Source organism: Chiloscyllium punctatum, chromosome 7, assembly GCF_047496795.1.
Source record: "Chiloscyllium punctatum isolate Juve2018m chromosome 7, sChiPun1.3, whole genome shotgun sequence".
In the NCBI taxonomy this organism is placed as follows: Eukaryota; Metazoa; Chordata; class Chondrichthyes; order Orectolobiformes; family Hemiscylliidae; genus Chiloscyllium; species Chiloscyllium punctatum.
This window is the reverse complement of record NC_092745.1, coordinates 75013806-75039652: the sequence shown is the minus strand read 5'-3', so window position 1 is coordinate 75039652 and position 25847 is coordinate 75013806. Positions and strand designations below refer to the sequence as shown.

Genomic DNA, 25847 nt, shown 5'->3' with positions numbered 1-25847 from the left:
TGTACCACTTGCTTTGAATATATGAGGACTTGAAAAAAAAAATCAAATGCTCTTGATGTGAAACCCTTGCATGCCAGTCATGAGTGGTTTGAGTGCTTTAAAATGAGAACCCTGCCTTCCAGACCCAGATAAGCAACCTTGTATATGAGGCAAGAAACATGAGAAGATATTCAGTTTGTTTATTTTCATGTCTGCTCTGATGTTTTATATTAGATTTATGCTTGCATTTTGAAGAAGACTGAAGTGGTTTGAACTGGGAAGTTCAAATAGAGTAGTTGTATGGTATGAGTCAGGCTGAACACCATCCCTTGTGTAATTGCTTCTCATTGGGCTCCATCCCCAGTGAATTGTGTTAAGATGCTGTAACATATACCACATCACTAAGACCAATTAAATTAAAATGGGGGCAGGGCTTTATTATCAATGGCTAATCTGCTGCAGCTGGCTCCATTAAAACAATGCAACATGCTACTGTCTTCAAATTTGTTATTTTTATGTGGTCTCTGTACTTGAATTACAAATCAAATAATTCCAGTATTTTCAATTATAGTGATGAAGATGACCATTTGTATTTATATGGCACTGTTTTTAGCAAAATGTCCATAGGAACTTCACAAGATTGTTCTCCTACAAACTTTAACACTGAGCCACATGAGATGATGTGAAGACAGATGTCCAAAAGCTTGGTTATGGAGTCAATTTTAAGGAGCATCTTAAAGGAGGAATGAGGCACTGAGAGATTTAGGAAAACAATTCTAGAGGGTGTGGCCCAAGCAGCTGAATACACTGCCTTTGGTGGTGGAGTGATTAATGTTAGGAATGCTTGAGTTCAGAATTGGATAAATGCGGATCTTTCAGAGGAATGGATTTTAGAGTTACGGCAACAATACAATAATGGTGAAATTTGTTAACCAGAATGAGAATGTTAAAATTGAGTTCTAGCATAACTGGGAGCCAGTGCAATTCAGTGAACACAGGAGTGAGAGTGAAGGGCATGGTTCAATTTAAGATGTCAGCATTTGAATGTCCTCCTGGTAATGGAAGATAAAATGTGAGACACCAGCTAAGATTGTGTCAGAATAATCATATCTAGTGGTAGCAAAAGTTTTCAGCTGTATGTGTGCTAAAGTTTAACTTCTTTATTTCTTCATGGAATGTGAACTTCACTTACAAGGTCAACATTAATTGCAATATCTTTAATTGCCCTGTTGAAAGTGGTAGTGAGCTGCCTTAATGAACCTCTTCAGTCTTTGGAGTATAGGGGCACCCATGTTTGGTGTTGTTAGGAAGGAAGGTCCAGGATTTTAACCTAGGAACAGTGATATTAGTTCCAAGTCAGGAATGTGTAAATATTGGAACTTGCAGTTCATGGAGCTTCCAAGCATTTGCTGCCCTTAACTCTGTAAATGGTAGAGGTTATGGGTTTAAAAGGTGCTGTCAAAGGAGCCTTGGGAATTGGCTGAGGTGTAATTTATAGATAGCACGTAGATGCCATTGAGTGTAGGTGGTTGGAGGAGTGATTGTTTAAGATAGAGGATAGGGTATATCCCAAGTAGGAAGAAACTGTCAGTCAGTGTCCTACAGACAGGATGTCTAGAGACATACAGGAGTACATATGCTGAAGGGCAGACATAAAAGGGAGGTAGGCCACAAATTTTCAGTGACCACATTCAAAATTTGTTCAGCTGTCAAAGCTTTGATCACTGGTAGCTTTAGAAAGAAATGTGTCTCCCTCCTCATGGTTTTTGAAGGTGTAATGAGGACTGTCGATGCGAGAGATTAGAGTTGAGTGTGGTGCTGAAAAATCACAGCAGGTGAGGCAGCATCTGAGGAGAGGGGAAATCGATGTTTCAGGCAAAAGCCTTTCTTCAGGAATCTGTATTGTTTTTGAAGCTGTTTTTGTCACATTGACTGCAATGTAGTTATTAATCAGATGCATCTTAACCTTTAAAATCCATCTAATGCCTTTAAACTCTGACAGAATTTCATTTTTTTTTAGGAACATACTTTCAGTGGGTTTTATTTTTGTTCGTAATATTCAGATTATGCCTTTTAAGGCATGTGTAGACAAACCTGAAGGATGTTGATTTCCTACATGGAACTTTGGAATATCCATGGCTTTGGAAGAAACACCAAACCTCATATTATATTGTGGGGTATTAAGTATTCACTGCATATCCCATTGAGTTAATTTGGATAAGAACATGAGTAGTGGGAATGAATGTTATTTCACTGTGACAAGATAAAATAAAGGACAGGTAAAGTAAATTATTGGAAAATACGATTTTTACTCCTTTTCTTTCAGTTACAAGCATTACATTCCTGAAACGTTGAACAGAAGCATCAAACAGCAAAACATCCTGACCCGGTGTCGAATCAATAATGTCTTCAAAAACTTCCTGAAAGAGTTCAACAATAGGACGGTGTGTGATAGCAACGTATCCCCTCATGATCTCAAGGTCAAGTATCTGGCTACCTTGGAGTCCTTGACAAAGAATTTTGGAATGGAAACATATAAACCCACAAGTCTATTGATCTCAGCAGAAAATGAACGGGTAATGTCCAACCATGAGCCCATTGAAAAGGAACAAAAAGAGAGAGAACATGAGGTGATGATCGCAGGAAGTATAGGAATAAAATGGAGACGTGTACCAAAAGAGGTAAGGGCCACCTCGAAACATGTTTTTTCTGCTCATTTCCTGAAATGAAGTTTGCTATTGTAGTTTTCCAGAGTCAATTGTCCTAATGAATGAAGTGTGGGAAAATAATAACATTGCCTATTCCTGTCAGCTTCTTGCAAGTTTTAAAAGATAGCAGATCTTTCAACAGATCAAAGGACAGGCTCTCAGATAGTCTGCATAATTTGGCTAACTACTGCAGGGTTAATATCCTATGTATGCATGGCACATTGTATTGTCTGTCAGCTTGTTTCCTGTATTGCTGCCCTATGCAAATCACTCAAAAACTTATGGCTCTTTTATTGTTGAATGTGAAAATAAATTATCACACAATGTGCCAAGTGCTAATATGGAGAATGGTACTAGGTAGCTGTTAAGAGAAGGTAATTTATTCCCCTTTGGAGTTCAGATGACTTAGCACTGCCTCTACTACCGTGAATTAAATCAACTAACTTGGAGTAGGGACCATTTCTGAAATCATATGTCTGCAGAGTATGCAGTGCTGTTTGTGGAAGTGGGAAGCAGTTATTGGAATATTTTTGTGGAAGTTCTGCATTTTTAGTTTGCTTTTTTGTTAAATTTTCATGAATGCTCAGCACCATGTGACAGGAAAAGAAGCTGGTAATTTCATATTGTGCGCAATCTTTCTCAGGATCTTTGCAGCCAGACATGTTCTTGCACAATATCCCACAAACAAAAACAAAACATTGAGTAAAAACACAGAAGTATGAGATGGGAGACAGGTTTCAGTGTCAAACACTACACAATTCCTCTTTTGAGCGCTAAGAACCCCCTTGTTTATCACTGGAACTTTTCCTCTGAATACCTCGGTGAAATTGATCTTCACTGAGCTTCCCATGGATAAGAGGATTTGGGTGGGTTGTAGAACAGGTTGCTTGTTAATTCTTCTCATTTCTTTTGTTACTTTTTAAGATCAAGTTTGCCCTGGTCCCGTCCCCTTCCCCTGCAGTACCTCATAGTAAATATGAATTATTACTGACAACCACATTAATAATGTTCAGTTCAAGGAAGCTTTTGTTATTTGTAATAAGATGTGTGAGACTCTTCATACATGTTCTGTATTATCTGCTGCTACAAGGAAGTGGTGTTTTTTTTAATTGAAACCACTTCCTCTGTCAACTCAAGGTAAAGTGTTTTGAATATGAGAGTTTTGAGCTGGAGTGTGTATGTGTAGTGGAATGCTTTGCTGGTAATAGCATGTTGCTATGACTAGAATTTAAATTGCGATAGTCTCCAAAAAGACCTGAGCTCCCACTTTTAATACAGCTTGCCTGTGAGAAATGGCCATACTGGAATTGCACAATCAATGTACATTCTACCCAATGTCACGCTGTATTGAGGTCTGACCTTAAAGTGTCGCATTGCCACGGGGTGTGTCAAATTAAAATCAGGGTTTCTGTATGCAGAGCATATATAAACTTATAATGTTTAAAAAAAGGTAGTGCAATTTCCAATGAGGAAGAAACTTCTAACTTCTACATGTATAGCCCAACATATGAATGTTAAAGTTGGACAGACTTTCAAACCTAAACGTTTCCACTTGTATTTGAGGACTATAAATGTTTGAAAACCTAAGGGGAAATCCAAAGATAATGAAATCATAACATTGATATTTTTTAAGGAATCCACATGCATTCCGCACTTGAATTGTTTTAATGTGGAAATGGAATCTGATTAGTTTTAAGCTCTTTCAATTTTACATTTTGATTTCAATGTGTACTTTCATGAGCTGTACTTCAATGGCTAATTTTCTGATGTAAGTTCTCCAAACAAAAACAGAACTCCTTTAAGAATTAGTGGAATTTGGAAAGGAAGAGGTGTCAGATGATTTCTACCAGCTAACTCTAGAATTGTACAAGAAGACTTCCAAGTGCAGTTTCTGTAGGCAAGATTCAAAATGGACTCTCTCGCACAGATAGTTATTTGTTTGAAATATTAAGCTTGTCCCAATTGGGAAGTCAGCAATATCTCACTACTTTTTTGTCAGAAGGTTCAGTAGACCTTAAGGTCAAAAGCTAGCAAATCATCTTCTAAGTTTATATCATGTTTTGTAATACTGATTTTTACTCCCTATTAAAGTCTGCAGTCGGTTTGAAAGAGAAAAGCAAATTGAAGAAGAGCAAAAGCAAAAAGAAATCTGGTGAAAACAAGAGAGTTCTAAATGAAGACTGGAATCTGTTTTCACACTTTTGTGAAATCACGCATATCGTCATAAAGGACTCCATTGTCATCATCAATAAACAAGACAACAAAAAGCTGGTAGGTTATTTCATTGCACTCTAGTTGTCTCCCAATCTTATTTACTGTTGCTGGATCACCTTTCTGTGAGCATCAGTCATTAGTATTCAAGTATTCAGGCACCAAGGCCATAGAAAGAGGGAGGGGTAAATCTGGCAATCAAATTTGGTTTTATCTTTTTTTAAAAAGCAGAGAGGCACCTTTTTCAGGAAAGATCACTGGATAGTGATCTAGGGCAGTAACTACTATTTGGGTTATCAAGGGAAATAAAACAATGGGAACTAAATGATGTTTAGATCCAGACTAGTTGTAGTTTAATACAATGGCAGAGGAGACTTGAGGCTTTCAATGGCCTCTTCTCTGTTAGATGTTCTTAAGTTTTAGGTGCTAAATCCTATTACTGTTCAAAATGATCAGAAATTATGTAAAAGTATATTTCCAGTAATCATACTTCATCCCACTATGTTGAATGAGTAACTATTAGAGCTGCCAGTTATGAAGGGAGACTTCAGCAGTGTATTTGATGTACTTGAATTTTAATGTTGCTACTGAAAGAAAACTAATTTGGATTCTCAGCAAGTTGTTAGGTTCTGGTGAGTATTATGTGAAAGATTTTCACAGCTATAACTGCCAAATTCAGAATGGAGGAGGGAGAAAGAGAGAATATAAAATGTTTAGGCTTCAGGTGAATTTCCTGATCAATCAGCATTTAATGATTTAGGCTATGAAACCCTTTGGATTAGAGTGATGCTGGAAAAGCACAGCAGTTCAGGCAGCATCCAAGGAGCAGGAAAATCGACTTTTCAGGCAAAAGCCCTTCATCGGGAATACAGGCAGGCCTGAAGTGTGGAGAGATAAATGAGAGGATGGTGGGGGTGGGGAGAAAGTAGTATAGAGTACAAATAGGTGAATTGGGGTGGGGATGAAGGTGATAGGTCAGGGAGGAGGGTGGGGGAAGGTAGCAAAGAGTACAGTGGGTGAATGGGGGTGGGATGAAGGTGATAGGTCAGAGAGGAGGGTGGAGTGGATAGGTGGAAAAGAAAATAGGCAGGTAGGACAAGTCAGATAGGCAGGTAGGAAGATGAGGCGTTCTTCCTCCAGGCATCGGGTGGTGATGGAGCAGCAGTGAATGAGGCCCAGGACCTCCATGCCCTCGGCAGAGTGGGAGGGGGGGGGTTTGAAATGTTGGGCCACGGGGCCTCCTCTCCCGCCTCAGAACACTTCAACCCCAGGACATCAATGTGGACTTCACCAGTTTCCTCATTTCCCCTTCCCCCACCTCACCCCAGTTCCAAACTTCCAGCTCAGCACTGTCCCCATGACTTGTCCTACCTGCCTATCTTCTTTTCCACCTATCCACTCCACCCTCCTCTCTGACCTATCACCTTCATCCCCACCCCCATTCACCTATTGTACTCTATGCTACTTTCTCCTCACCCCCACCATCCTCTCATTTATCTCTCCACACTTCAGGCATTCTGCCTGTATTCCTGATGAAGGGCTTTTGCCCGAAAAGTCGATTTTCCTGCTCCTCGGATGCTGCCTGAACTGCTGTGCTTTTCCAGCACCACTCTAATCCAGAATCTGGTTTCCATCATCTGCAGTCATTGTTTTTACCTATGAAAAACACTGCCCATTTTCATCAAATAGCAACTGCTCCCAGAAAATTACACATTAACTTTCTCACAACATTCTTCAAACTGTACTCTATTTGCATCAATGTAAAATGATTTTTACTATCAACACCCATTCCAAATGGCATTCGCAGTCACTATTAACACAGTGCCTCAATCTTCCTAATATTTCTTGATCTATGTGCAGCCTTTGGCATAGTTGATTCTCAAACCATATTCCTCTGTTATTTTACAGTGTTGGACTGACCTTTGATGTTTCTATTGGCAGAGCATCAACAGCAGTCGTTCCTCTCCTTTCTCCATTACCTACAGAATCCCCTGAGAACCTATTCTTGGCCCTCCTTTTGCTCGTCTACATGCTGCATCTCAGTAATGTCATGTGAAGACCACATTCACTAAGCTTATATCCCAGCTCTCCTTCTGCACCATCTGTCTAAACTTTTCCACTACCTCACCCTGCTTGTCTAATATGCATTCCTAGATGCTTTACAATTTCCTCCTGTTAAATTTACAGACCAAAACTTCACTGCCTTCCATAAAATCAATACATACAACATCTACTCCATCCCCCTTCCTGGCTAGTGTCTTAAGTTGAAGGCAGTCATTTTCAATCTTTCCCCCTATTGACTTTGTGTTAAATTTTTCCATGTCCTGTCCATCAGGAGGACTGCATACTTGCACCTCTGTCAATTAACCTGTCAGCAACACATATCTTAGTTAACCTTTTCATGAAAATCCTTAGTATTTCTCCTAAACTCAATATCCAGATGTTCTTCCAGCAGGTTCCACCGTCCACATTCAACTTATCTAAAAACTGCAGCAAATCATATTCATCAATCATTCCTGTGCTCCGCAGTTTGCATTAATTTCTATGCTCCCAATGCTTCTAATTTAAAACGTTCATTGTTCCATTCAAATCTCCTCTTGTCAACTTAAGTCTCCCTATTTCTATAACCTTAAGTACCACATTCCTCAGAACTCACTTCCTCCAAAACTGGCTTCTTTTCTATCCCTTCACCATTACCTGCTGTCAGCTGTTTATTGTACTTAGTAATTTTCTATTCTGATGAAAGTGAAAAGGAGAATCCAGTTGGTGTAGAATAGTCAGCAAACCCATTAGCGCCCATTTTGTACACCTACCAAATTGGAATTTTATCAGCAATTATGGTATCTTTTTTGGTTACAAGGTTTGTTTTAAACAGTTTTGTTGTAAATGTTACATTCTTGCAACTCTTGCAATTTAGTTGTAGAAAATGAGTCTGATAAATGGAGCATGTAACCATAACAATCATAACTTTTAGAATTTTCCTCTCTGCCTGAAGTGTTGATTCAGAGATGCCATGTACCATCCAGTCTTGAATATCTCAACTATATTCTTCATATGTGAACTTGGACAGCTTTAGATAGAAATTATTGTTTGTGATGTTACAATTGGAATAATCCATTTGTTCCAATTCTCTAATCTGTTATTTTACGAAAAGCATTAGACTGCTTAAAATAAATGTGTTAATGCCACCATTTTACAAAAAGGCAGAGAAAGGACTTTAATATATATGCACTCAGCTGTTTTTATGTAAATATCAGTAACAGGAAAGTTAATGTTGACAGGCTACTTAACCAAGTAGAATTTTGTAACTTGAGTTCAAACCTGCCCACTAATGCAACTTTCTTAGTATGGGTCACTTAATAACAATCAGGGACATGAACCCTAGTTGCAGCCTTCTCTCTCTTTAGTCACAATGATGTGGAGTCCAACCTTAGTGCTACACTGTCATCCAGCTGAGATTATCAGCTGGGATTCCAATTTTGTCTTCTATGCTTCCATTCAAACCTGTTTGTTCAACCAATGAGCCACCCGAGGAACTTCACTGTTTTTATTAAAATCTTTTTCAAACTGCTTGTCACAATATAACTCATTAGCTATCCAACTTCAGAATCAGAAACCAGCTAGAATATAGTTTCCCCATATTTTTCACACTAGCTTTTAAAAAAAACCTATGATTCATGAATATGTCAGCCCCATTATTGGGAATGTTGTATAGTAAAATATGTCCTTTTTAAAAAATATCTTAAAAGCTTTCTGGATGCATTTTGTGTTTTAGGAGCTGAATCTGTCCTCTTATGAAGAAGCCCTTTCCCTGGTCTCCTTGATTGATGGTTACTTCCGATTAACAGTCGATGCCCATCACTACCTATGCACAGAAGTAGCTCCTCCTGTAGTGGTGCACAACATTAAAAATGGCTGTCATGGACCGATACGGTAAACTGAAATTTTAAAATTATTTAATGCTCTCTCTCTCTCGCTCTCCTTTTTCCTCTAAAAATTGTAGAAATATTTTAACTTCCATTGGAAGGAATAACATCATGTTGAGCTGAATAATCCTTATGTTGAAACCTCCTTGTACCCATTATTGTACGAACACCAGTGCAATCTTCTCCACTTTTCTCCCATGCCAAAATTTCACAGTTTTTCATATTTTTTTCCTTCTGGCTCCAGATTTGGTGTTTAAAACAAAATTTCCTGAATGTTTAAACTTTCTTTAAAATCTTTGGTCTTTTCAAATCCACACTTGACGTCACCTAATCACGCTTCCTTCATTTAAGTTGCCGGCTTCCTGAGTCCTTTTCAGGCATGCTATGTGCTATTTACAGCCTTAGTTTTCAGTTACATATACCAACATTTTAAAAATAAAATCAGCACCAGTCTGGCCATATAAAGTTGGAAAAGTTCAACAAAAGATTGGCACTTACGCATCTAATTAAAAATAAAGTAGCCAATGGGCTTTCCAATAATGGAATTACCTTCCTTCCTCCTTGTGATTTAGTTTCAAGACTTAGATACTTTATGTATCAATTTTATATACCATATCAATGACAGTAACTTGGATCTATTTAGCACTTGCAAGTATATATCTCTTACATAAGTTGTGAGAAATCATTTGCTTGAGGAGATGGATTGTGGTGCTTTTGAAAGTAGCGACATATGGCTTTTAATTGTTGGAAAATGGGATTTTGAGAGAGGGACCCAGCAGTTAAAGGTTTCACTCCTAATGGTGCGATGATATGGGATAATTCACAAAATATTCTAACAGAAATATTCAAAGGTAATGGGATAACTGTCAAACAGCTTGAGAAGATAACACACGCTGACAAAGAGAAACTTGTGAATGAAGACAGTTTGGGAGATGGAGCCAATGTAGGTCAATGGGTTCAAGGGTGATGAGTGAGAAGAACTTGGTAAATGACTACATGAATGAAACAGATGTTCACACAGGCTATGGTTCTGGATGGTTGCAAAGGAGGACAGCAAAGAGAGCACTGGAAGGGGCAGGGGTATGGGTGGTGGCAAATGTGTTACAGATCTGGAGTGAAGCAGTTTTTGTGATAAATGGCCGGGAGCTAGGCTTTGGGGTTAAACAGGGTGCTAAAGCTGCAAGTGTTTTTGATCTCTTTTTTTTTTTCTGCTTAACACGTTAAGGTCCCCATTTTACTAACCATTTCGTTGATGACCTTTTCTGATGATTTTATCAACAACTCTCATTATGTATAAAAACACTGTATCTAACTTCCTAATTTTTAATTTGAGTCCTTTGCTAATGTCTAATTTAACTTTTGAGTTCGGTCAATTCCATGGTTATAAATGTCCATGGTAAGCAGGCCCAACTTCTTTTCACCTTTTCTTTATACATTTCTAACAGCAGACCATAATTATGACCTATTCATAATTTATTTTTATCAGTACTGAATATGCTATCAACAAGTTGAAACACGAAGGCAATGAGGATGGCATGTACGTGTTGCGTTGGAGCTGTACAGATTTCAACCACATCCTTCTGACAGTTGCATGCAGTGGAACCACTGAGGTAACAATTGAAAGAACTCAGTTGAACAATTAACTTGTCTTTCTCTTTCTTTCCTATTTTAAAGGAAGGAAAGTTTGGGATTGTAACTTGTATATTAAAGGTACTCTATCATATCCTTTGGTTTTAAGAAATAAATAAAATTTCCAAACCCATTTGAGACCTGGGCTTCAATTCACTCCTGAGGTGGGTAATGCTCATTGGGAAAGTTCCTCTTATCTAGCCCAGATGGCAGGATTTCCAATCACATAACCCGCATGGTCCATGATTTAATATTGATCACCTGCTACTCTTGCCTGTTATGGCCTCCATGCCAACTCACTCTGTATCTGTTATAGGCAGATCTCGGGATCGATGTTAAGTGGAATAAAATACATTTTTAAATGTTTGTTAGTCTTCCCTGGCAAAAAGAAAACACTTGCATTCATGAAAGACCAGTCAAAACTTTTAAATGCCCTCAGGTAATTTAATCTATATAAAAATGAACAGACTCTTTGTATTAACTTTGCATCAAATACAGCTAATCTTTCAATAATGAATCTGAGCTTTAATCAAGCTGGAATTCCTGCTGGAATAATTATACACAGCCAAGCATTCGAACGATATAATGGTAGCTCCTAGGTTAACATCAACAAACAAACATTATAATTGTTAGACCAGATTATTTTCACTAGGAGAAAGTGAGGACTGCAGATGCTGGAGTTCAGAGTCAAGAGTGTGGTGCTGGAAAAGCACATCAGGTCAAGCAGCATCTGAGGAGCAGGAGAGTCGACGTTTCAGGCATAAGCCCTTCATCAGGAAAGCCTGATAAAGGGCTTATGCCCAAACTGTCAACTCTCCTGCTCGTCAGATTATTTTCACACCTATTGATTCGACCCTTTTTTTTCAGCCCTTTTTTTTTATATAATGTATAAAGGGCTGAGGATTTTAAAAACTTCACAACTTGACAGTTGCATAAACCTTCTATGCACTCCAAGTTCATTTATGCCTACTCTGAAAATTTGTACCCCTCACACTGCAATTTAAGACCCTTGCTCCAATGAAATTGAGATCTCCCTGACCTCGGCATTAAACTAAACTATCCCAGTTGAGTTCTGGTTTTACATGTGGGAGAATCATGGCCCAAATCTTTCCATTAGTGAGTAAAATAGATACAGGACCTCTATGTTCAGGACCCAGTCTCCATTTTGGACAAAATAATGAATATGTCTTTATCAGAGAGAGTGTTTTTTACATATAACAATGAATTGGGCAGGTAATAACTTCGTCTTATTTCTTCTCAACATGGATCCTGAGGTTTGCCCATTATGGCTTCTGGGTGATTTGGGATTTTAGGTGTCAGGGTCCTTCTGGTGGGTGGAAGACAGGTTGGAATTGGTATGAGGGGCCATGTGGGGTGGGTTGAAAGTTAATGTTGTCATGGAGGCTTTGTTTGTTGGGGGTCAGTGGGGGCTTCATGGAACTTGGGCAAGTGAGTATTGATCATCAAGCAAAGTATATGGTTTTTAGGGGGGGGGGGGTCAGGTGGGGAAGAGGCATAAGATGCCATGAGTTGAAATAAGTGGAGCAGTGATGAGTACATAGGGGTAAGGGGGGGCGGTGGGGAGTGGAATGTTGGAGAAAGTGTAAGGGCTCTCTTGTTGTTTCAATGCTTGTTTAAGTACCTCTGACCTCTGATATATCTCTGCTGGTATATCAAAGCAGGTCATTCACCCAAGACTAACAGCTTCTTCCACAGCTCAGTGTCAGAACTTCCAACAAATCTACCTTACTCAGAACAAAAACTTGACATTACAGGGAATTTTCCAGATTGGGTTAGTGCAGCTTGGAATTGTCCCAACTCTTGGGCAAGGAATTTGAATCTGTTTCATACCAGTTCTAGACAGCAGCTTCTTTAGTTTTTGTTTAGTTGGTGAAAGTCCCAACTGCTGTTGCACAGAAATTTTTTATTCACTTTTGGGACATGAGTATCACTGACTGGTCAGCATTTATTTCCAGTTCCTAGTTGCCCTAGTGAAGGTGGTGGGTAAACTCCTTTCTTGAACTGCTGCAGTGCATGTGCTGTAGATAGAGGCATAATGCTGTTTGGAGTATGGTTGTGCTGTTGTTAGCTCACACCTCTTCATGAATATCCAGTTTTGAGCTGCTAGATCTGTTCAAAGTTGGTCTCATTTAGCACAATGGTAATGTATCACAACACAATGGTATGACTTGTCTTGTAACTTAAAAGGCAATATTTTACAACTACGTAAGTCATCCAGTATAGCAGCACTACTTATAATTAAGGGAAGCAATGTTATTCATTTTATTGGAATATTGAGATAATGTTAGTCAGAGGGTGAAATTAGGTTCTAAATGAGTACTGGGTTATTGAAAACTCCTATTTGATTTTAACACCAAATTGATCTCAATTGTTGACTAGCATGACTTGAATTTGCTGGACAGTGTTAAAGCAGTCACCTCCAAGTTTGACAATCAACTGCTGATTAGACATCCCTTCATGAGACTGTATATGTGAGCACTAACTTCCATAGAAGGTGGCTGAAACAAAGTGGTATGTTCAAGATTGTTTAGGGACAAAGTGTGAGAGTGCTACATTTGTGAAACTGCACCAGGGAGCCTGGTGGAGGAGATAGAGAGGTTAGAAATACCTGTTGTACCTGCAGTTCACTTTGACCTTGCTTCCCTTTCTGCTGTATCACCTGGAGCAGCTCTCCCTGATTCATGTCCTCTCACTTCTGCAGACTAAAAGGAGGAATCCTTTCAGCAAGATGCTGGTAATCAGGTCATCTTATCATGGCGACACCAATGCTTTGAGGGATTTGGGCAGTTCTAAGAAGAAGTCCATATTTACAAAACACCTTGCAAACAGGAAAAGTTGGATAACATTCATTTGTATAATAACCAGTGAGTACTGGTGTTTCAGCTTTCAGACTGATGGGTCACAGAAAATCCACTACCCAAGTAACTCAATCCAGCAATTGTTCCCTTATTTTGGAGAGGGGAAGGGGGAGGTTGAGGATTATTGAATTTTTCCTGATTCTTGCTGAAGTCAGTGGAGTTGCTGAAGGTTCACCTGAGTGAATTAGAAGAAGGAGTCACATTAACAACAGGTCACATTGGTGCTGAGAAGTTCAAGGAAATGTCTATTTTATGTCAAGTGATAGGGAAAGGAAATAACTTCCCCATTCTCAACCTTTCCTGTTTATGAAACAGATGGCAACAAACATTTGGTAATTAATCTCACAATTTGTTTTCTTTAAGTGCATTGACTTCCGTGATGGAGGCAGTGGTTTGAGACCAACAAAGCAGTATAAGAACTTTCAGATCGAAGTGAGTAAGGATTTAGGTTACAAGCTGCATGGCTCCGAGAGTTACTTCACAAACCTTAAGGAACTCATGAGCCATCTCAAAGGGCAGATTCTTAAAACCGAGGATGTAAGCTTCCAACTGAAAACTTGTTGTCCACCAAAGCCGAGAGGTGAGTATTATAAAAGCTGCATGAATTATTACAACCTTTAATTAAGAAACTATGTAATCTTTATTGGAACTCCATTTTTGAATCCCTCCAGTGAGATTTCTGTCCTTGCCACAGTAAAAATTTGGCCTCTTTTAATATCACAAATTGTATATTATTTGACTGTGACATGCATAAACTTTCTGTCCATATTCTCCTTGAACTATCTTTGTCACAGTTGAGTTACAATCTTGTCGCAGTGCCTCTCCACTGACCACTTGGTTCCTTATCTATCATTCTCCACCCTTACAAATGGCTTGTCTTCCCATTCATACACTGTTAACTCCGATCTTGGTGCAATCCTATTTCTTGTTTATATGTTGTTTCTTGGTGACATCATCCAAAATCTTGTTACCTTGCATCATGATGAAATTCAACTTTATTACCAACACCTGCATTCTCAACACGTCAGCTGTCTGTAAATTGGTACATTGTTTGCTCAAACATTGAGTACCAGGTGAGCAGAAATTTCTTTAAGTAAATCTTGGGAAAACTGAATTCATGACCTTGTGGTCCCACCACAAACTCTACTCCTTAGCAACTGACTCTGCCCCTCTCCCTCTCCCTCTCAAATGTCTGAGATTGAACCTAGCTGTTTGCAATGCTGGCATCATATTTGACCTTAAGAGGAACTTCTTACCATATATGTAAGATCACTTAATTCCACCTCCATAACTCTACCCTTGCCTCAGCTCATCTGCTGAATCGCTCATTCATACCATTATTAGTTAATAAAGAAAACAGTCAGTGTTCAGCATTATTTGTCAACTTATCATTGCTAAATGCTGAGTATTCACATGTAGTTTTAGCCTGAGTATCAGTGTTAATGAATTATGCAGGAACTCCCAGCTGAACCAAACATTGTTCGCTGTCTATGGAAATGCATTTTCAAAATGGAATAGCTAGATGGCAATCATTGACTTTTTCCCTTCCTGGTCCAAGTGTGCCTAGCCCAGCTTGTAACCCTTCCCCAGAAAAATAATTTCAGTTGAAATCTCAGTACGAAAAATTGTGAAATGATTTCACAGTAAATTAAGTCTCAGAAATGTAATATTTTATGATTTCCTAGTTTTCTGAAAAGCTGTGACTTTTTCTGCAAATATTACTACTTAAAAAAACTCTTGAGTTTTATTCTCTGCTGATTATTCAACACTCAGCACGTACGATGTCAACACCATGGCTGCAAACTGATAGTATTTTTATATAAGATCAGGTATGTTTAATTGCTTGTAAGTACAAGAATTAAAACTGCACTATACAGTTTAATTTTTATTGAATCAAAAAATTAAATTAATCCATATTAATTTAGCTGTAACAGCGTTTAGTTGCAAGGATTATGTGTTTGAGAGTTATTTTTTCTGACGACACACCCATCCAGATAAACAGTGATAAGATCAGGGTGGAGGTGAGCCATGAATGTTGGATATCTAGTAGAAAAACAAAAACTCCAAGAAATGCAGATGAGATCTGTAAACTATAAGAGATGGATGAATTAATAATTATGACTTTCGCCCTATGTTTTTCAAATGTTGTAAGTTCCCAATTCCTATTTTATGTTCAGCCATAAACTTTTTTTCTTCAGTTTTGCATGAGATTTGTGCATCATTGGCAAGGCCAATATTTGTTCCCCATCCCTAATCTCACCTTTGGGGTAATTCACGTCACACACAGTGCTGTAATGTCATGTATAGAACAGACTGATGGCAGATTTCCTTTCTGGAAGGACGTTACTGAACCAGATGTGTTTTTAAAACAATTGATAATAGTCATTGTTATTGAGAGTAGCTTTATATTCCAAACTCATTGATTGAATTTAACCTCTATCAGTTACATGAGTAGGATTTAAATCTGTGCTTCCAAGCATTCACCTAGACTCTGGCTTCCTAATCCATTGACACCACCACTACCCCTCCATTGATTCATTCTTAAAAAGAGCTGCCTTACAAATATGAAAAGAATTATGTTCAAAGTAAGCCCCATAGAGAGCTAAGTACCATATGTGTCAGCTCTGATCAGTGGGTAGCACTCTCACAGCTGAAACAGAGGTCCTATTCCAGACTTGAGCAGAAAAACAAAGGCTGATGTTCCAGTGAAGTATTGAGAGTTTGCTGCACATTAGGAAGTGCTGTTCCTTGGATAGATGTTAAAGAAAGACCCAGTGTGCCCTTTCGGGTAGACATAAAAGATCCTATGGTACTGTTTGAAGGAGAACAAGGAGCTTTTTCCCCAGTATCCTGGTGATTATGCTGGAGGCAGCATCACAAAAGTAGATTAACTGGTCATTGTGGCATTGCCATTTATGGCAGTTGCTGGTTGCATTTGGCTGCATTTCCTCCTCTACAACAATGTCTACACTTCAAAAATACTTCATTGTCTTTAAAACATTTTGCCACATTTGGTGATCATTAAAGGCACTGCATAAATACAAGTCTTTCTATCTTTGTACTACTCTATGTTAAAGTAAATGTAGATTTAAAATTTTCTTTGGCAGACATCATTAACAAATCATGGATGGGTGGCATAAGTTACAAAGTCGATCTATAGAGATCTGTGTCTGACACCTCTAATATCCATTACATATCAGTTTCTTTACAAATGTGATAGATTGCCAGGGTCATTAATTGCTACATCATATTGAGAACAAATCATTTCAGAAGATTGAGTAACTTAATTAAACAATTAATTTGCACAAGGTTTTTACTGTGATTTAAAGATGTGAAGGGGACGATTAAATCAGCTAATGATTGTGGTCGGCAGTACTATAATTCTCTCCATTTAAATATTTTATGTTTGTGTTCAACTTTGTTTTGTGCAGAGGGGTCTAAGGAATTTGTTTTCTTTGTGTGTTTACTGCAAAAGGAAGCTCCTTATCAAAATATCTTGCTTCGACTGACCTTTAGCTGTGGCTGGTGTGATTTGCTGCACCCTACTAGCTATATTTCAAAATCCTTAGTTATTTTCACGTTGGAGGTTTATTTGGAGAATTTGCTAAAATAACTATTCTCTTCAAGAAATCTTCATGTGATACATTATGCTTGGCCTTTCACATTAAAAAAAATATAATTGATCTCCTCACCTCCCATACACATTCTCAAAAAATTTAGGTGAAAAGATTATTCAGTGTAGAAAGGATATAGTTAATATGGTCTTACCATGTTTATCAACTTTGTTTCCTGTTTGACTGCAGCAACTGGTTGACTTGAACTGGAATTTAATATGTTTCTATTGTTCCTTCAGAAAAACTACAAGTTCATTATATTGTAAATACTAAGCAAATATTCTGAAGATTATGAACATTTATCCATATTCGAATCTACATTTAAATCCAAAGCTGGTTAATCCCTCATTCACAACCCACTGTTCACAACTGTTATTTTGCATAATTTCACACATGGGGCTTTAGTATGCATCCAGTATTGATTTGTTAAAATGAATTGCCAATAAGTAATTTGTTGCCTGTATCTAGATTTGTGGGTTGACAATGTACTAAGCCACATGTGTGCACCTTTCCTCCTTTGAACCCACACATAGAAACCGACACACTCTTCAAGCCCACACACACATGCAGTCCCACACATACGCCCACACAGTCCTTTTAACAGGCGTACACCTTCTACATTTTAAACTTTAAATTATCTATGCTTATAGCTGCAAAAAAAGATACACGAGCGCAGAGAAATCATCTAGGCCAGTGCTCACTAGAGATACAGTTATTGTCACATGAGCAACTACCATTGTGAAATCTCTTTAACCCAACGTGGTCTTGAATGACCTTTCAACATAAAAGTTTAGTTTATTTTAGATACAAATCAACAATCCGCATCACTACTCAGATAGTCTACACTGTTATTTGAGCCTGGCGTGCTGCACATTTAGGTCATGGCTGATCTGTGTCACAATTCCATTTGACCCTGAACACTTGATACCGTTAATAAGATTCTGTCAATGTCAGTCTTGATAATTTCAGTTGACCCAGCATCTTCCACTTTTTGTGTCAAAAAATCCTACTTCATTTCACTCCTGAATGACTTAGCGCCTATTTTATGATCACACTCACTATTTGAATTCCTCCACCAAAATAAATAATTGTGATGTACTGATCCTATTCAATCCCTTTAAGACTTTAAACACCTCATTTAGGTCTGCCCATAGCTGACTATATTCAAAGATGTACATGCTACATTTAGGCACGTACATTTACACAGGTCGTGTTCTGATGAATGTCACGAATCTGGCAGATTTACATACACCACGTCCAAGGTCAGAATATCTGTCCTGAGTTGTTATGCCCAAAATGGAACTTAATCCAGCTAGAGTTTAACCATCTGTACATCTGATGCACCACTTTCTCACCATTGCATTCCATTAGTTGATATAAAGGACAAAATCCATTAGCCCTTGATTGTTTTCTACTACATTAGTGGTTTAGTTTTTAATATTCTCTGTTCTTGGACGTCCAAATTCCTTTGTTTCCCCCTTGTTCCTAATTTTTCGCCTCCTTATCTGTGTAAGAATTAAGTCTCCCATTATAAATTATTGTTTTGCTAGCTGCCTCCCTGCTCCTTGTCTTTATCCAAATGCCCCCATCCCAGGCTGTAGAACTCCACAATGATACTAAGACCTCAGCAGCACCAGCTGTTTGGTCTACGAAATTGACCCAACGTAAGCAGAAGTAACTCCCACTGAAATCTTGCATTTTGAGCTGTTTCTTTAGTTCTACTTTAGGTTCTGTTCCCATTAGCTGTCTACCCTTGCTGAGTCAATTCTGTCCTCTGCTGTGATGCTGTGATTCACAAATTACTTGGAACATGAATTATGCGATACAAAGTGGCATAGTGAGGATGTGTTTATACTATGAATTTAGCTCTTCACTTGCAATATAGATCAGAGTCTGGGCCAAATTTCACTCTTCAAGGAAGTTATGCTCGGTCTTGTCAGGCTGGAGTTTCATGCTGTTTTTATTTGACAGCATGTAGATTTTAAATCTCATGAGGATTTAAATTTAACTATTGTTTACTATAGAGTAGAATTTCAAGCATTTATATACCAAATGTATTCCTGAGAATAGTATCTAGAACAGATACTGCAGAAACTAACCTGAAGCTGGTAGCTTGCAGAAATGCTGCCTTAAGGAGATTAATGTCTTTTAGTGGTATTAGCAGGCTTCAGACTTGCTAGTAAAACAGCAAAGCATTTCATCTGAGAGTTTCTAACTTTTAAATGAAATGCATCTTACAAACTGTCTGCAAATTATTGATTGGTGTAATTTTTCACTTTTTGTGATGTTTATTTCAAATGAGGAATGACAATGCTGTGAGGGAACAATTTCTTACTGTGTGCGCCCAGATGTAAGATTAAACATTTGTAAGGTTAGGTGCAGCAGAAGTGAGGTAGAAATTAAAGTTTCCTGTAATCTGTTGTCAAAAATATACCTTTGCAGTAGTCTGTAAAGAGCACTAGTCTTTTTCAGTTGATATATTAAAAACTGTTTTCTGTTGTTCCAGTTGATGTTATTACAGGACAAATTAGATCCCAGACTGAAATCCAGCTTGATGCTTCATTTTTTTAATTCTAATAAGATGGTTATATAAACAATACTGAAACTTAATCATGTTTTGCTGAAGATTTGATTTTAACAATAAGCATAAGTTTATTATACAAAAGAAATGAAGATAAAAATATCTAAACTCTTTACATATAATACATGTTTAATGATTTAGAAACGTGTAGCAAACTATAATCAGTCATCCCTACAGAACATTCCAGTACTCAAATACCAAACACAGAATTCCTTCCTGTACCACACAGTTTTGACAGCTGTGGCTTCAATTCACCAGTCTTGATAGTCTGATCTCCTCTTCCTTGAGCCTTCATACAACTAAGCTTAGACTTTCTTAGCTTTAAATAACTCCAATCAGGATTTCAACTAAACATTTCTGGTCTGGAGCTTTGAAACTAATTTCTTGACACTGATGTAACCTTTTCTTAACAGTTCTAAATTATCTCCCTTTCTCAGGAGCAAATGTTGTTCATATCTAGCTTCAGCCAAGACCCTGACAAACATGCTTTTTTCTAAATTATGAGTATATTGCCTAATCAAGAGAATGGAGGTGATGGGGCTAATGGTGTTATCACTAGATTATTAATCCAGGTAATGGTTTGGGGATGCAGATTCAAATTTTGTCATTACAGAAGGTGAAATTTGAATTCAACACAAAATTGGAATTAAAGATTCTAATTCTGCCCATGAAACTATTGTTGATTGTTGGAAAAACCCATCTGGTTCATTAATGTCCTTCAGGAAGGAAATCTGCTGTCTTTACATGGTTTGACATGGTCCTTTATACATTGGTCCTTGAAAAGGTTTAGACTTGTAAGAATGTGGAGTTGTGACAAAGCTGCTCAACTTAGTCTGTCATTTAGGTTTTGTTTGAGGAACTGACAAACATTGACAGTTTTTTTCTATCCTCTTCCAAGCCCATCTCCCTTCCTGTGAATCAGGAATGATCTAGTTCCCTTTACCTGTGCAGGAGCTGATTTATACACAAAGTACCGTTCCTACTTGAAACATTCTCAGTTTTATTTCCCATTGCCTTGACGATTCAGTTGCTGCAGAAAAGAATGAGAAAGTAGATTAATTTTCCAAAACCTCTTCCTCACATGGAGTCAAGCACTACAGATTGTACATGGGCTGTTTGTATTGAAAGAAACATTTCCAAATGTTTTTCTAATATTTTCTTTGCTGTAGAAATCTCAAACCTGTTAGTGATGACAAAAAGCCAGTCCCAGAATTCACAGCTGACTGCAAACAACTACAATTTAAGTCAATTGAGCTTCCACCGAATTCGCAAGGAGGAGATCTGTCAGGTAGGCTCACTGTTGCTGATTTATGTTGGGGTTCAGTTCTGCAGATGACTGAGGCTTTTCATATGAAGCTGAATAGTAAATGTTGCCATGCTTTGTTGGCACCAAGACCCATCACAGCTAAATCTGATGTTGCTCTCACCTAGTGATTGAGCATTTGCATATCCTGGCGATTGGCGGGCTGATGGTGAATAACAGTGAAAATCCTCACTGTCATATTTTAAGATCCAATGTTTAAACCCTATCGTAACTTAGTGTTTGGCATTGAATCAATCAACCAACCATTGGGTAGCAATAAGATTTGAGCTAAGAAATTCAGCAGAAAGGAAATTCAACCAATCAGTCCATCACTTAGTGGTGTTATAGAAAGGGAGAGGGGCTCCAGTGTTTTTCTTTTGCTTTTATACCAAAACAAATGCTGACCCAAATCAGTCTTCCATTTCTCTATTTATTGTATTGCAAAGAGGCAAATAACATTGCATGTTTTCTGTTTTATTTATTGTGTGGGGTGGGTGACATTCCATGGCATCTAGTCTAATTAAATATATTTTTTTTTACCCAATACCAGTTGGAACACCTTGGAAGAGGGACCAGAACAAACATTTATTTAGGGACATTGAATTACAAAGATGACGATGAAGAGAATGAAAGTTTTTACAATACAAAGGACATCCGGGTGGTCCTCAAAATTCTTGATCCCAGTCACAGAGACATTTCTCTGGTAAGCCACAACTGCACTGCATGTTTTAATTTATTTGTTCGTGGGATTTGAGCATCGCTGCAGCATTTATTGCCTATCCCTAATTGTCCAGGGGAAGACAGTTGTGAGCTGCATTCTTGAACTGCTGCAGTTCTTGTGGTGTAGGGCCATCCATAGTGCCATTGAAAAGGGAGTTCCAGGATTTTGAGACAGTAACAGTGACGGAATGGCAGTATATTTCCAAGTCATGATGATGTGTAGATTTGAGGGAAGTTTGAAGTTTGCAGGATTTTTGGTTGTGACAGGGATGGCTATTAAAATTGGTCAATAAAGCACCTATCAAGCAGGGTGCAGTGTCCTGGATGATGGCAAACTTCTTGTATATTTGGAGATTTCATCACAGTCCAGTCTTGAACCTTGTAAGCAGTAGACAGATATTGGGGAGACAAAAGATGAATTAGCCATCACAGAATTCCAAGTGTTTGAACTGCTCTTGTAGCCACAATATTTATACAGCCAGTCCAGTTTATGATAATCTATGATAATTCCCTAGCTGTTGATCATGGGTGATTCAGTGGTGGTAATGCCACTGAATATCCAGGGCAATGGTTAGAGACTCTTGTTGGCGATGTTCATTGTCTAATTGCTGTGTAGTGCAAAAGTTACTTGCCACGTATCAGCCAATGCCTATGAACACAAGTGACTTCAGTATCTGAGGAGCAGTGATTAGTGCTGAACATTAGTGAAGGTCTCCACTTCTTACTTTTTATAATGGAGGGAAAGTCATTGAAGCAGCTGAATTCATTTTAGTGTAGGATACTACTCTGAGGGCCTCCGACAGTGATATCTGGAGCTAAGGTGATTCATTTGCAACAACTATAACAATGTTCCTTTATGCTAGGTATGACTCCAATCAGTATAAAGTTTTTTCCCTTGATTCTCATTGGTTCCAATTTTGTGAGGGCTTCTTGATACCATACTTGATAAAATTCTGCCTTGGTGCCAAGATTGGTCACTCTCACTTCACCTCTGGAATTCAGCTCTTTTGTCTATGTTTGGATCAAGGCTGTAGTGAGCGCAGGAGCTCTGTGACCCTGGCAGACCTTAAACACCGTCAGTGAGAAATATTGTCAGTCACTTTGTTAGATTTAGTTAAATTCTTTTGAATTAATTTTTTACCAGTAACCTCGAATGTATTGAAGAATGTTTAATTGCCTGGGAAAAGCTAAGCTCTCCTTTTTTAAAAAAAGCTGAACTTTAATGTTTTCACATACAATACACTCTACATTTAGTCTGGATCCCATCTCTGTTGGAAAAAAATAGCCTTTAAAATTTGATGGTCAGTTTACATTCAATCTTTCAAATGTCTGTTTTATTTCCAAACCAACAGGGGGAGCAAAGAGAAGAGAAGAAAATTTAACAATTCACCAATAAGTAACTTGTAAACTAAAGGCGATCAATCTTCAATTCCTACTTAATGAATAGAATTTCAAACCCAATTCACTTGATCAGAAATCTTGTCCACATGAACCTCTTATGACATTGCAAGCTACCACTCTGTTGTGGTGAAAAATGGCTATTGCAACTTCGAGGGTGTCAAGGAAGCAAAGCTATTATTCAGACATGTACATATCTCAGTCACCCAAAGAACTTCTCAGTTGTAGAGTTTGCAGTACATCTATAGTTCTGAACTTCATGCAGCACCCTGTTATCTCAACATTCAGCTTGGGTTCTGCTAGTTTCTGTGATAACTGAACTGCACTATCTGGCCTTCAGCTTCCTTTCACTACTTGCTATTCGTAGCAATGCTGTTATCCTTAAGCTGTTGTTATTGCAACAGCATGCTTGAAAACATAATGCACTTTAACTTAACCAATAAACATTAATCCCCTCAACACTACTCCAACCCCTACATTGGCATATCTGCTTTTAAATTTATGTCTTTATCGTACCTACACTCCATTATTTCAACATTTTCCTGGCTGCCATTCTCTACTTCCCTCAACTTATCCAAAATATCTCCTGATTATATATCCTGCTTCAAGCCTCATTTGCTCATCACTTCATGTCCTAGCTGCTGCACGTTGACTTCTGGTTCCCCGATGCCTCAAATTTCTAATTCTATTTCTTGTTTAACTTCCATCATGACCACCTCTTTTCCTATACTTGTGCACTCCTCCAGCATTAGAATTCTAGTGTTATTTTAAAATCTACTTTAAAATTTGTTATTTTAAATCTGTTCCAGCACAGTGACTCAGTGGTTAGCACTGCTGTCTCACAGGGACGTGGGTTTGATTCTGCCCTTGGCCAACTGTTTGCACATTCTCCCCTTGTCTGTGTGGGTTTCCTCTGGGTGTTCTGGTTTCCTCCCACTGTCCAAAGATGTGCAGGTTAGGTGGATTGACCATGGAAGATGCAGGGTTACAGGGATAGGATAGAGGGTGTGTCTAGGTGTAGTGCTGTTTGGAGGGTTGGTGTGGATTCAATGGGCCAAAGGACCTGCTTCCACACTAAGGATTCTATGATTCCTGATTTTGAGTAGTTTTATTACTGATGAGCTGAAGTTGCAAAAAAAAAAATCATTGGGAAACTCATCAGTTTTATATATTGAAACTAATGAAATAATTGTATTTTCTCCATAGCCTTTCTTTGAGACAGCCAGCATGATGAGGCAAGTTTCTCACAAGCACATTGTACTCCTGCATGGTGTTTGTGTGCGAGATCTGGAAAGTAAGTACCAATTTGTTTTGCCACTGTTGGGGGCCAGGGAGAGAGAATTTGTTAATTCACTGTACACTCCATTGTGACTGCTTTGAATCCAATCCAGTTATGTGAGATCTTGGCCCAGTTTTTAAAAAAAACATCATTCACAGGATGTTGGTGTTGTTGGCAAGGTTAGTGTTTATTGCCCATTTCTAATTGCCCTCAGACAGGTGAAGGAAAGCTGTATTAATGCTTACCCCATTTCAGAGGGCAAGTTTAAACTTCTTGTAAATCAGAAACTACATTTTGGCCACAATGGTGAAATTTGACCTCCTGTTTTCAGATAACTAATTCATTAGTATGAACACTACACTTGTATTCCCATTCATTGCACAGGGTGTTGGTTTCAATGGCAGGATTGGAACCTTCTTTTGTGGGTTTGACTACAATAAGCTCTTAGGGGAGAATAGAAAGGCTTTGAAAATTGTATCTGTGGCACGGGACTTGAAAAGTAAGTGGCCACTTGTGTCAAAGTGGGCTTTTGTTCCATTCCACAAGATTAACCCAGCAGCTTTTGATGAGTTAAGAAAAACAATTAAGTTTCAAAGCTGAAGGGTAGAATTAAATGGTTCAGTTTGTCCACAACGTGAACATCTGCTGACAACCTGCTGCAGCCAGTTTGACAGGCCCTGGGAGAAGGAAACCTAATCAAGCTCCTGCTATTGGTTTTCTGGTTTCTATTAGTGGAGAACTTCCCTGAGAGATCCTGGTGCCTGGCAGAGGTCCAGCTTCCAACACTTGTAATGCTATTTGCACTCGGGGTCAGCAGTGGAACCTCAGGAAAGAGATGAGTGACGGGGTTCACCAAGGCCCCAGCAAAGAGGCCCCAGCAGTATTTAGGAGTAGGGGGATATTTGTTTTAAGAGGACCTGGCATGTCAGCAAGGAGGGAACACTGTCCTTAGCCACCAGACATCTGCTTTTCAGTTAAATCCTCCTGATAGAGCAATATGACCCATTATGTCCTGCCCCAGACTAAGTTGGGGGTTCGGGAGGAAGGCAGGATAGAGGAGGGACCTCCATTCTGCACTTTACCGCCTAACAACATGCACCACCTCCCACACTATAAAGTATCCCAGCAAATTTATTCAGATGCAGTGTTTCATTGTTTAAGTTATAGTACTTACTAATGGTCTTGGAAATGTAGCAACACAAAATAGTTGGTGTAACTTTGTCAGTAGACAGTTTGATTGTACATTATATGATGTCATCTCTCGGCCTAGACTGGCACTGGGTTTTGCATGAGGTGCAGTTCTCTTCTCGTTTAATCAGGTTCAAAATTTATAAGTATACCAAGTCCTGTGGTTTAATATTTTAAACTCAATTTGTTATCATTGATCTTAATGTATCAGAGAAGTGCTTATCTTCTCAGCTTTCTTTAAAAACACAGTTGAAGCTGCTACAGCTAACTGACCTCGGTATTGTGTAATAATTCTCAAGGCTGGGAGAATATAGAGTTCTGTACCCTTTTCATGCTGTGCACTGAGAAAAACCTAGTCTCTCATCTAAAATTCAGAGACTGTGGAAGAGTGATAGAAAAATAATTAGATCGATAACTCCTTCCACAGTGGCT

At 38.5% G+C, this 25847-nt stretch overlaps 1 protein-coding gene across 1 annotated transcript in view; it reads left to right on the top strand.

The window, feature by feature from the left end:
• The window catches only part of jak1 (Janus kinase 1), a 124290-nt gene that overhangs the window by 72251 nt on the left and 26192 nt on the right, over positions 1–25847 (top strand). The window contains exons 6-13 of the mRNA XM_072574060.1: positions 2306–2660; positions 4779–4958; positions 8674–8831; positions 10311–10434; positions 13696–13912; positions 20697–20815; positions 21381–21533; positions 24155–24242. Coding sequence (XP_072430161.1) covers positions 2306–2660; positions 4779–4958; positions 8674–8831; positions 10311–10434; positions 13696–13912; positions 20697–20815; positions 21381–21533; positions 24155–24242 — 1394 coding nt within the window. The remainder of the gene's footprint in view (positions 1–2305; positions 2661–4778; positions 4959–8673; positions 8832–10310; positions 10435–13695; positions 13913–20696; positions 20816–21380; positions 21534–24154; positions 24243–25847) is intronic.